The following is a 12,975-nucleotide window of genomic DNA, read 5'->3' on the forward strand; positions in this document are numbered from 1 at the left end:
ATATAAATGTCTCATTCTTACTTTAACAGATCACCAAGGTGGTGCTGAGTAAAGGCTGGCGTTGTCTGGAGTGCACTGTGTGTGAGGCCTGTGGCCAAGCCACAGATCCTGGCCGCTTGCTGCTGTGTGATGACTGTGACATCAGTTATCACACCTACTGCCTGGATCCTCCACTGCAGAACGTACCTAAGGACAGCTGGAAGTGCAAATGGTGAGCAACGTGGTGACCATCTTGCCCAGAATAACTTAGTTATTGAAAATTGTGTTATATTTGGCAACAATTTACCTAATCCCTCCTCATAACTTTTTGTGCCAAGTCTAATCAGCCCAACCACAATATATATATATAGTTGTACTTTGTTGTTTTCCGCTATTAGTGTTTATTTAGATATTAATATGTTCAGTCAGACTCCAATGACTTAGACACTCTTGGGTACCCTCACCACAGTCCCCACCCCCTGGCTTTGTCACGGAAGTAAAAGTAGAAGCTGGTATATAGAAGGAAAATGTATGTTGTACTGTATGCAATGACCAATAGTTGGGAACGTACATGCAAGAACAAATTTTGGATAATATGCAAACGTTTTGTATCATTTTGGTTTTTAATTCACATGGAACTGGCATTTTGGGAGTCGTAAAACACAAATTTTCTACTCCATTCTTGGTTTATTTCTGTGTCAGTGTTACCACACCACATGCAGGCGTGGCATATATACTACAGCATTTAGAGTGGTCTTCAGTGGTCTTGTGTATATAAAGTCATTAAATGAAACAGTGACGTGTTTAAGAACAGAAAAGAAACCGATTATATAGGGAAAGTCTGTTTCCATTTGGCTAAGGCCTTTATGCACTGCCACCTTATACCGTTTAATATTTTAAAGTTCGTGGAGGTGGACACACTTCATTCAGTAAATTCATTCCCCACTAGTATATTGGGACAATGACAGTAGTCCAGCGTAGTTGAACTATAACCATAGCTTGACTTAACGTACTGAAAGTAGTCAGAATGCAAGATTTCTGCCGTTCAGTTATTCTGTGGTATCCTCTTTGAACTAACCTGTGTAGAATAACAGCTGTCCACCTTGTGTCCTGCAGGTGTGTGTCCTGTACCCAGTGTGGTGCCACCACACCAGGCCTAAGGTGTGAGTGGCAGAATAATTACACCCATTGTGCCCCCTGTGCCAGCCTTCCAACATGTCCCATATGCCTAGAGGACTACAGTGAAGGCACCATTGTTGTGCAGTGCCGCCAGTGTGATAGGTGAGAAGCTTTTCCACTGAAGCTGTCGGTTTAAGAGCTTCATATTCTTTTTGAACGTAATTTTCTCTTATCTTTAACTGTTTTTTTCTCTCCTTAGATGGTTCCATGCTTCTTGTCAGGGTCTCCATTCAGAGGAAGATGTAGAGAAAGCTGCAGACAGCAGCTTTGACTGCACAATGTGCCGAGCTTTTAAGACCACTAAAGGTGGGGAAGTAGTGCTTTTTCTTAATTTTTTTTGTCTGAATGTTTGCAGTAGCATGAATAACCTTAGCTGTGACATTTGCTCCCCCTGTCTCATTGATGGCTTTTTTGTCCTGTGCTGCTATAGTTGTGACCAAGGCCAGAGACGCCATTGAGCCTGTAGTCATGATGCAGACCATTACAAAAGCTAAAGAAATGGGTAAGTTTAGTTGGAAAATGTAACTAATCAAAATCACAGCCAAAGGATTTTTTCCTAAAGGATAATGATTTGATTCAAGTTAATACAGTCTATGCTCACTCAAGTTTTTTGGTCCTTTCAGATTTGTCAAGGACCTACACTCAGGATGGGGTTTGTTTGACAGAGTCTGGGCTATGCCAACTGCAGAGCTTATCTGCTACAGCCTCGCGGCGCAGGAAACCCAAGCCAAAGCTGAAGCTAAAAATCATTAACCAGAACAGCGTGGCGGTGCTTCAACCTCCTGTAGACCCTCTCTCAGAGCATTCTCGTGATGAAGACATGGAGGACAACAGAGGTACGTGTTTTGTCACACAGAGACTCTCAGTATAGCAGTGTTTTGGAGTACTAGAAAAATGTTGTGTATTATCTGCATCAAGCTTTTGTTTGGCAGTTTATTAAGTCAACCTAACTACAATGAATGCAGGGTTATACAGTTCAAAGTTAAAAGGCAGATGATTTTCTGTAATCTATTTATTATTAGGAGCATTTGCTTACCCCATATTTACCTCTGTTAAATGTATCCATCTTAGTCAGTTTTAAAGTAAAACACAACTTTCCCTTTGAAGAAATGTAAAAACAAATCTCTCTGGAACTTAATTTCAATCAGGCTCATGTCCTGTTGAGTGGAGTTCATATCAAAGTGACCCTGGTGCTGTGTTGAGGTGCTCTTTGGTGCAGGGTTGTCACTCATCAGTTCTCTCTCCCTCTTACAGAGGCGGAGCTCATAGATTGCGAGGCAAAGTCTGACTCCAGCCTGGAGCGAGAGCCAGTAGAAGACGACTCCAAGGGGCCCGACGGTGGCAAGAAGAGGAAGAGGAAACCGTACCGGCCGGGTAGGGCACACGATTGAAGGAGACAGCTCCTCTGAAGCGTAAAATGGTGCAGTACATGCCCGACACAGTAGCTCTTAAAAAGAACTGCCATCTTACTTTGGGCCTGTGATGTGCAGGGTGCTCTACCTAGTGCTTTTGATCATTCATGCTGAATGGAATCTATTCACAATTAATAAAACCAATACTTATACTACAATATCACACCTTTTGACATGAAATTGTTTTATTGGTAGATTTGTTAATATTAAATATCTAATTTCTTCCTAAAAGGCATCGGTGGTTTCATGGTTCGCCAGAGGAGCCGCCCAGGCCAAGGTCCAGGCAAGGCCAAACGACCCCTCTGCAGAAAAGACTCTTCTGGATCGGTGTCAGAGAATCCTACTGGAAAAGATGATGGTCTGTATGGCAATAATGTATCCTAATTATAGCATATTGTTACCCCATCTATTAATTAACATTATAATTTCCTAACATCTGCCTGAACAAGCCAGTACCAATGTTTTTTCTTTGTTTGTTTTCCAGGATGGACTGAAGCATTGCCTGATACTCCTGTGGATGAGATGCCCCCTGGACAAGAAGTCCCAGAAAAAATAAAGAAACGTTACAGGAAGAAGAAAACAAAACTGGAGGAGGCCTTTCCCACATATCTGCAGGTCTGTTTCTTTTGATAGCACACCTTCCATTGACATGGTGTGTAACTAATGATCTTATGTAAAGTAGGGATTTAAAAGGATTTTAGCCTTTAGTCCCTCTATGTTCTTAAACTGCTTGTTAGTCATTGATAACTGTGTTCACTAAATATATAAACACAAATCTAATTTTACAGCCTAAATTAATTTACAGTAGAGGATACTTGTCTGTCATTATGTGTTTTAAATGGCTCTTGTTGCAGTTGTAAACTGACATGAAATCTTAACTGGAGTTGACTTCAGTGCTCCCTGGCTCAAGCGAGTATCTTAGTGTCACCTTGGGTTGGCCAAAACATAGATATGTGCATTAAGACACTGGCAGCTGTCACTGCTATTTTGTATCCTGCCACAGTAGGGGGAGGGTTGTTCAGTCTAACTTAAAGGTCCAACACAATGAATCACATTTCATTAATTATTGAGATTGCGACATGTTGGGCTTTTAATGTCTTGGTGCAGCATGGAGCTGCAGTAGCATGTCATTGGGGACAGCAGATGACTTTTGGGTATATTGAATGGGGGAGGTCAGGACAAAAGTGAAGTGGGCACAAAATAAGACTTTTGGTTTTGACTGTGGTTACGTTCTTAAGTAAAGTAACTCTGACTTTCTTCATCATGTGCTGAATATCTGACATGGCATCTCTGTTTCAAAAGAGTTCAAGAAAGCTGTCCTGAAAGGTTTTTGAAGGAAAACGTGAACACCAAGTAGTAAATGGTGCTTCCTCCTTTTGTAAATCGTGCTCTTTGTTGACATGATCAGGAGGCGTTCTTTGGAAAGGACCTGCTGGACAAGAGCAAGCAGACCAGGCAGCAGGGTGTTGAATCAGGCTTGCTGGAAGAAGGGCAGAGCCACGTGGAGAGGAAGCACAACACTACCAGCTTCATGGGCTCTTCTTCAGACCCTCTGCTCAGTGCCTCAGCAACATCTCTTCCTACCAGACCCACAGCAGCACGTACGTATACAAATTTTGTTGTTGCATTAGTACAAACCATGAGATTATGCACTGAATCAAATCAGTGCCTTGGGATGATCACATAACTGAGGGGTTGGAAGAAATGGATATGATGCTGGTCCATTGACAAAAAATGTGTCGGTGAGCTTCAGGAAACACAGAACTACATTTCACCCTTTCATACAAGGCAAAGTGTCGGTTTATCTAAATCTAGATCTAAATCACTGAGTCTATAAACCATCTGAATAAACTGTAAATAAACTTTTGAAACTATTTTAACTGTGATTACACCATTTACACCACTTGTCATAGCTAAATTCAAACACTAAAATTGTTGTGTAGACAAACAAGCTGTGTTTTAACATATTTGTGCTGCACAAGTGACGTTACTTACAGAATCGTGTCATTGTTTGATCAGCATGTGTTCACCTGGATGCACACAGAAAATTCAGAAGATCTATGTTATGATTCTTGGACACTATAGAAAGGCACAGGGTTTTCAAACAAAATAGTCTGCTTAACTAGGCGAGTGTTTGTTTTCTCCCCTCAAATTAAATAATTGTATAACTTTCAAATGCGTACAAAACTTGAGACCCACATTTAGTCAGTCAGTCATCATCTACCGCTTTATCCTCAACCAGAGGGTCGCGGGGGGTGCCGTGCCAATCTCAGCTACATCGGGCGATAGGCGGGGTACACCCTGGACAGTTCGCCAGTCCATCGCAGGGCCACACAGATAGAGACAAACAACCATTCACTCTCACACTCACTCCTATGGTCAATTTAGAGTGTCCAATTCACCTAATCCCCACATTGCATGTTTTTGGACTGTGGGAGGAAGCCGGAGAACCCGGAGAGAACCCACGCACACACGGGGAGAACATGCAAACTCCATGCAGAAAGGCCCTTGTTCCAACCGGGGCTCGAACCCGGGTCTTCTCGCTGCAAGGCGAGAGTGCTAACCGACCCACATTTATCAACTCCCAAAACTGGAAAAACAGTATTGACTGAATCAGTGATGTCTATCTGTGTATCCAGATATTAAAGTTTATTTTTTAAGTAGTGATTATCCTTTGTGACAAAGTTCTTCTTGAAAAGAATAACTTAATGAAATACGTTTCAGTTCTTCAGTGTGATGATTCTCTACATACTGTGCTGTTTCTTCTCCTTTGAAATACAGATCAAATTCTAAACAGGGCCTCCAAGGAAATGGTTCCAAATCACACTCTCAAATCCATTCAACATCACCATCTTTTTATGATTTGTGACAGTTTTGTTTTCTTTCTTTTTTGTTTCTTCCTTTTTTCATTTACAGAGACATCTGAGGAACCATTAGTTGATCTATCTGATGTTCTGAACACTGATGCAGACATCTTGGGAATGCTCGGAAAGTCAAGCAATGACTCTGGTGCGTTATATATCTCACAGGCAATCACAGCACTAAGAATTTATTCGTAGTGACTTAGTCATGGGTAGACAGAATCTTAAGCTGCCAGTTCAGACATTTCCTCTCATTGCAGGTTTATTTTGCTTTCACTTATTCATTCTTGGTTTTATATTTTGTTTTGTTTTCATTGTCTAAAGCTTGTTGTGCTTGTTCTGTCTTCACAATTTTTTCACTCATTTTATCTGGTTTTGGGTTCTTGTAGGTCTTGATTTTTGCCCCTTCCAGGTTGACAGCTCGCCTCCTCCTTTTGGTAAGGGTGCTATGGCCTACTAATCCCTTGCTTTCTTCCTCTCTCACAATGTTTGTCTTGAGTTAAGTGTGCATGCATATAAGCTGCTTTATACTTGGCGTTTCTCAACCATTTCAGATTGTTGTAACACTCATAAAGAACTTAGTGCTTACTTAGACCAGTGCACAGTATTCACCCAGATGTCTACACTGTATCTGTCTTTGTTCACGAGTCTTCTCAATGCTCTCACTGTTGTAACATTTTCTGAAACACTTAAGGAAACTAATTCACAGCTACTTAATTGAATATGTCCTCAAGATCGCAAAGAAACATTCTGCAATTCAAAAACAGCGCAGTTAGAACTGAGGAAATAAGCGGATGCTCTGTCCTTCCAAGTCCTGAGGATGGTGAAGGTCTTCTCATAGTTCCGTGGCTGGATGAAAATAAACCTTGGGTTTTCAGCTGAAATATTATGGGCTGTTAAGAATTCATTTCCGTACAGATTGACATCATCAAGAGGGTAGACAGCTTTGTAATGAAGTTATTAAAAATACATAGGAAAACCATAGGAAAGGATGTTTGTTTACAATCCTAGTGGTTAATGCAGATTTTGATACATCCCGACATGTAATTTGATAGAAATTTAATGGATTTTGTTTTTCAAATTCAGTTAATGGACACTTAATTCACACAATGTGAGAATTTATTCACACCTTAATTTTCTCCTGCCTTTTATTACCGTAACATCTTTTTCTCATGCTTTAGCAAAGCATCCTTCTCCCATCTTCACATTGGACTAAATGTAGCAGCCAGGCTCCCCAGGAAAGAAACAGTCAGAAATCGCACAACACTCCCATCCTCACGTCCCTCCACTGGCTCTCCATTACATTCAGAATTGATTCCAAATTATTACTCAAAAGTGCAAAGCGCTCCATGGTCTCACCCCAACCTACATCTCATAGCACCTTCAATCATACTGCACATCCAGAGCACTCATATCCTCAGCCTTAAGCCTGATTTGTACTTCGGTGCTCCACAAGACAGTTAAGGAGTGCATGAAAGCAAACTGTTGAGCAATGCTCTGGTCCATTTCATGTTTAGAAGTGTCATGCAACAGAGAATAAACCAAGCTCTGGGCCTCCTCACTGGTCATCACACTCTCCTAAATAATAACAAAAATATTTTTTAATTTGTCTAATGTGATTTTCATGTATTAAAAAAAAAAAAAATTGTATTATTATTTTCATACACACTTTGCAGTACTTTTAAAATACTTTTTAAAACTTAACTCGCTCATTACAAAAGACCAAAGTAACTGATGATTCCGAGGGATATATTTTCCTTTGCAAACATCCACGTGTTTTAGTATTGCCCTGTCTGTCTCCTCACATTTCCAAAAACACTTCTTTTAAACAACATGGGCACCCCGGGGAGATGTAATCATATACAGCTCAGTTTTGGTTGCATTCCATTTGTTGTTAAGTCAATAAACATTTTCTCACTTCAAACCTATAATTACAGTTGTCCTCTTGGTTGGATATTTACTTGGTTACTTTGTGCGTTTGTGTGAGTGCTCACATACATGTTATGATTTGTTTTTCTATGTCTGTGTGTTTCCACAGCTGGTCTGGACATCGGATCCCTGTCAGACAGTTCCCCAGTGGCTCCCCACTCTCAGGCTGGCCGGAGGACACCTCGAACTCTCCCTGAGGAACCCCTGGACGGCATTCTTAGCCCAGAGCTAGACAAGATGGTCACTGATGGTCAGTGAAGGAGACTAGACATCCAGGACATCACTGTTATTTTTAAGTTTTATTTAAGATTGTATCATACTAATTATCTTTTCCGGTTCTTGTTTCAGAATCGATTCTCAGCAAACTTTACAAAATTCCAGGTTTGTACTTTAATTCTTAAAAGTTAAAGTTAAAGTAACCCACACTAATGAATATGAATCTCGTGCAATTTTGTCACAGATTGGACCATGGTTCAGTATTTTCCTAAATAAAGTTTTATGTTAGTGAGAGTAAGCAGGTTTTTTTTTTGCAGCTATAAATTAAATCCATTCTGTAATTGTGTGTCTTGAATAGGAAAATGAATGTACTTACACTCTTCTAAATCCAGTTGTCTACATTTTAATCTCTTCAATGCAGATCTGTGTCTGTAATGGGCCATCCTTACCTGGCTTTTTTTTCTAATGTTATTTATGGGGGAGTGTGGAAGTTTTTGGCATCCACATATCTGTAGCACATAATATGATTTTTTCACTATATCCCTAATGGATATTAACACATAACATTGTGTTGTTACTTTGTATTACAGAGCTGGAAGGTAAGGATGTGGAGGATCTCTTCACAGCAGTCCTTAGCCCTAGCACAAGCCAACCACCTCCCCCACCACAGTTGCCTCACCCCCAGGGTCCAGGGCCTCACCCTGCCACACCTGGTACTAGCATGCCTCACCCCAACACAGGTACATCATTCATCACCTTGTCATCATCAGACATATAACCCTTGACTGTTTTGTTTTTGAAAGATATGTGTCTAATCCACCTCTTGAAATTCATATGTGTAGGTAATCCCATGTTTCCAAGGATGCCAATGATCAATGGTATGATGGGACCAAACCAGCGCTTCCCCACAAATCCAGGTGCAGGACCCTGTATCCCAGAAAACTTCTCCCCCCTTAACCGTATGCCTTTCTCTGACAATCCAAGGTAATGTGTCTTGCACCAAAATTGTTCACAATACATTTTCCTTTTTTCCTCCAAAAAAATCAAGCATTAGTGACTTCATAACTATGTTTTCGTTTGTTGTTACAGGGATAGAAAGTTTAATCAGATGCCCAGAGAGGCAGTAGGTCCATGGACCTCCCCTGGTCATTGCCCTGGCCCTACACCCCCTGGATCTCTGCCCGAGGCTGAGACTGAAGCCATGTCAAATGCCCAAAGGAGCACACTCAAGTGGGAGAAGGAGGAGACACTTGGAGAGCTAGCCACTGTTGCGCCAGTCCTGTATACCAATGTCAACTTTCCCAATCTCAAAGAGGAATATCCAGGTTGGTAGATTCTTGTAGAGCTTAAGTTAATTTCCCTCATTTGTGTTTTATTATTATTTCCTTTTCATCTGTATCGTCTTAGTATACCATTGTTCACACTGTCGCACAGTTAAAAAATGCCTGTAATGTTCTGTAAGAATGTTGGTTTGGCAACTACTCTTTCTCTCCACAGATTGGTCTACAAGAGTAAAGCAAATTGCAAAACTTTGGAGGAAAGCTAGTTCACAAGATAGGGCCCCATATGTGGTAAGATTCTTTTCTTTTTCAACTCGTTTAAAACCTAAACTCTTTGATCCATGCATCAATTTATGAATGCTATTTGCATTGACATTAGTATGTAGATCCCCGCATCAATGCAATTTAATATCCAGCCATTCACAGATAAACTGATTAAAATTGGAAACTCCATTCAGTGTTAAAACTGTATGGTGTTAGAAAAAAATGAACTTTACCTTGCTGACGCAGCTTTACAGATGTAGACTTGCTCAAAGGTCACATGGTGGCAGTTCTCTTTCATAGCTTTTTCTTTCGCTATCCTGCTGTCTTTATCCAAGATAAATGCTGATTGACGCTCAATCCATGCATGTTGGGAGGTTGTAAAATGTGAATGTTATAGTTCCTGTTTTCGTGATTGAGTGTAAATCCCACTACGTGGTAGTTGGACTCAGGAGAGGGACAGTAGATGTCATCACCTGATGTTGTTTCCTGCCAGTACTGAAGTACCCTTTTATCTTATTATCTGATTACAGTAATGAAATATTGAACCAAATGCTGTGAGAGAGGATTTGATGTTACACACTTTACGCAACATATGCTGTAGTGTCTTTAAGTGAAATTACCCCAGCACAACAATTTGAGATTCTGGCATGCAGAGCAAATTCTTATTTCTGCAATATTGTTTTGTTTTGTTTTGTATTGTTTTTTACAATATTTCAATAAGTATTTTCGTCTGATGTGTTTTGTTTTGCAATTGTGATTGATTTGCTGTTTAGCAAAAGGCAAGAGATAACCGAGCAGCCCTGCGCATCAACAAAGTCCAGATGTCGAATGAGACGGTGAAGAGGCATCATCCACAGCAACAGCCCCCTGAGGTGTTTGATCCCAACATACCACTAGACACAGAACTGCTGTTTAAAGACCCTTTGAAAACAAAAGAGTCAGAGCATGAACAAGAGTGGAAGTTTAGACAGGTAAGAGTGTATGCAATGAAGTCAGGGAATGCAGCGGCAGGTCCACATTATTTTAAGACAGCTAAGAAGTGGTGTTTTAGTAAAGCTCCCTAAACATCTTCACTATCCTCCACATTAACCCTGATGACATTGGTGGTTAGTAGGTCCAGTTCATTTTTGGCATGAGACTGATATTTGCTGTGTTCCTTCTGATGTCTAATTCCTCTTTCCGATGTGCCCCTCTAACAGCAAATGAGGCAGAAAAGCAAACAGCAAGCCAAAATTGAAGCCACTCAGAAATTGGAGCAAGTTAAGAATGAGCAACTCCAACAACAGCAGCAGCAGCAACAACAGTGCAACAGCCAGTCAGAGGGAGATGGCAACATCAGTGGAAACCAGAGCCCAGCCTCCCAGCCCAGCAATGGCAGCATGTCCCCCATGCAGCAGCTCAACTCTAAAGAAGCCTTTGCCAGGCCACAGCTACCAGGAACGCCTACCTCAGGCCTTCAAGAGGATGTGTTCTTAAGACCCCCTCCTCCCCCTCCATCTGGCCCTTCTTCCCAACCTCAGTCCCCACAGGTATTCTCACCCGGTTCCTCCGGTTCCAGACCTTCATCTCCGTGGGACCCATATGCCAAGATGGTTGGAACCCCAAGACCTCCGACACTTGGGCCAAATGCATGTCGTAGGATTGCAGTGGAATCTGGCAAATCCCCCACTTCCTTGATGGAGCAGCAGGACAGAGGTCGACCATCTCCTGCTCATGAATCCTTTGGCTCACCAACATCCATGAGCAGTGATCCTTATGCCAAGCCTCCTGACACCCCAAGGCCATGTGGAGAAATCGACCCTTTTTTGAAGCCTATGGGTCCACCCAGAGCCAGTCAGGCTGCTCAGGGACGACCCCCAATGGGTTCTCCAGGTAGAGACTCCTACTCAAGGCCCATGATAAGAAATGAGGCTTATCAACGTATGGCCCAAAACAGGATGATTTTGTCTGACCCATATTCAAGGCCTTTACTAACACCAATCCCTGGAAGTAATGAGTCTGGCTCAGTCCCTCTGTTCAAAACACCTATGCCCCCTCCTCAGACTCAGGATCCCTTCAGCCGACCAGGTCTTCATCCTTCTGACCGATATCCCCAGAATCCACAGAATGATCCCTTTGCTCAGCCTCTGCATACCCCAAGACCATCTGGGAATGACAACTTCACCAGTCCCCCCAGAATGAGCCAGCATCACCCACAGGGGCACTCATTTGTTCAACCAGGACCAATGACTCAAATGTCAAGAAATCCTTATGCTCATGCACCTTCCACTCCGAGGCCAGACCACTTTACATATGACCCATTTGCCCAACCCTCTGGTCCCAACAAGTCAGCTACTGACCCATTTTCTCAGTCTGCAGTTAACCAGAGACAGTTTAATGAATCCAGTGCTCAATCTCGTCCGTTTTTTGAGCCCTATGCTCGACCCCCTGGCACCCCACGTCCACATGATAACTATGGTCAGCCATCAAACAACCCTAGCCCATCCTCAGACCCTTACTCACAGGCTCCTTCTACTCCACGCCCCAGTGGGATGAACCAGTTTACTCATCAGGCACACCCTGGACAGAGGATGTCACCGTCCCATGCAGTAGACCCTTATGCTCAGCCACCAGGTACTCCACGGCCCTCAGTTGGAGAGAGGTTTTCCAAGTCACCAGGCAGCCAGAGAGGAGCAATAGAGCCATTTACTAGCACACCTGGGACATCAAGGCCAGGAAATAGTGACATGTTTTCTCAACCTGGGACCCCTAGACCAATGCTTAATGACCCCTATGCCCAGCCTCCGGGGACCCCACGTCCTGGTCCTGATGGACTCAGCAGACAAGTGCCAAGGCCAGGGCCAATGGGTAGCCAGGATCCTTTCCAGTCACCTCAGGGAAGGCACCAAGAGCCTTTTGCTCACCCAGGCTCTCAAACCCCAAAACACTTGATTGTGTCTGAAGATGGATTTACTCAGTCCCCCTCCAGAAGACCTGGTCAGACACCTGGCCACGACCCATTTGAACATGCCCCCATGACCCCCCATCCTCAGTCAACAGAGAAAATGGAAATGAAAGATCAGTCAGGTGTGGGCAACAATGTAACCACCCCCCAGGAGCCTGGCCAGCTGTCAAACAACCCACAAATACCTGGTGCATCCTCTGAGGCTCATGGTGTTGCTCTTGCTGAGACTGAGGAGAGACTCAGACAGGTATGTAAATATTGATGTTTAAGTCTTTGTACTTTGTACATGACTATCATACATGATTAAAATTTAAACCAATTCATATTAATAATATATTTAATGATGTGAAGTAGTGTGTGTTTTTGTATTCATCTGTGTCCTACAATGACGGATAATTAATTTGGTCATATTTTTATTGTTTCATTCATCAGAATCTTAACTTGTATTGTTGTACAAAATCATTAACTAACAGTCAGATGATCACCCTTGTTAATGAACCCCCATTTTATGTGTAAAGCCTTGATAAGGACGTAAAACCAAAAGTTAACATTATTAGGTTTTTACACAACCCCTGATACAGATTCAACCCAATATCAAACATGACCATCTTGAAACAAAATGAAAATGTAAAATAAAATAGTCTTATGTGCATCATTTTTGATGGCATAATTCATTCTCTCTCTCTCTAGACATATGTGTGTGTGTGTATATATATGTGTATATATGTGTATATGTATGTGTATATATGTATATATGTATGTGTGTATATATATATGTATGTATATATATATGTGTATATATGTGTATATATATATATATATGTGTATATATATATATATGTGTGTGTATATATATATGTGTATATATATATATATATATGTATATATATATATGTGTATATATATATGTG

The 12,975-nt window shown here is 41.7% G+C and overlaps 1 protein-coding gene across 8 annotated transcripts in view; it reads left to right on the forward strand.

Annotated features, from left to right (window-relative positions):
* LOC122778117 (histone-lysine N-methyltransferase 2C-like) overlaps positions 1-12,975 on the forward strand; it is a 62,745-nt gene that overhangs the window by 32,592 nt on the left and 17,178 nt on the right. For 5 of the 8 annotated variants that reach the window (XM_044039715.1, XM_044039722.1, XM_044039707.1 and 2 more), the window contains 19 exons: positions 30-211; positions 1,096-1,260; positions 1,358-1,464; positions 1,589-1,660; positions 1,782-1,994; positions 2,413-2,532; positions 2,803-2,928; positions 3,055-3,185; positions 3,979-4,171; positions 5,487-5,579; positions 5,821-5,868; positions 7,470-7,610; positions 7,709-7,741; positions 8,167-8,316; positions 8,419-8,560; positions 8,666-8,901; positions 9,074-9,147; positions 9,894-10,091; positions 10,320-12,311. In XM_044039715.1, coding sequence (XP_043895650.1) covers positions 30-211; positions 1,096-1,260; positions 1,358-1,464; positions 1,589-1,660; positions 1,782-1,994; positions 2,413-2,532; positions 2,803-2,928; positions 3,055-3,185; positions 3,979-4,171; positions 5,487-5,579; positions 5,821-5,868; positions 7,470-7,610; positions 7,709-7,741; positions 8,167-8,316; positions 8,419-8,560; positions 8,666-8,901; positions 9,074-9,147; positions 9,894-10,091; positions 10,320-12,311 — 4,416 coding nt within the window. The remainder of the gene's footprint in view (positions 1-29; positions 212-1,095; positions 1,261-1,357; positions 1,465-1,588; positions 1,661-1,781; positions 1,995-2,412; positions 2,533-2,802; positions 2,929-3,054; positions 3,186-3,978; positions 4,172-5,486; positions 5,580-5,820; positions 5,869-7,469; positions 7,611-7,708; positions 7,742-8,166; positions 8,317-8,418; positions 8,561-8,665; positions 8,902-9,073; positions 9,148-9,893; positions 10,092-10,319; positions 12,312-12,975) is intronic. The other 3 variants (XM_044039739.1, XM_044039731.1, XM_044039757.1) reach the window with 3 other exon arrangements.

Source organism: Solea senegalensis, linkage group LG1, assembly GCF_019176455.1.
Source record: "Solea senegalensis isolate Sse05_10M linkage group LG1, IFAPA_SoseM_1, whole genome shotgun sequence".
In the NCBI taxonomy this organism is placed as follows: Eukaryota; Metazoa; Chordata; class Actinopteri; order Pleuronectiformes; family Soleidae; genus Solea; species Solea senegalensis.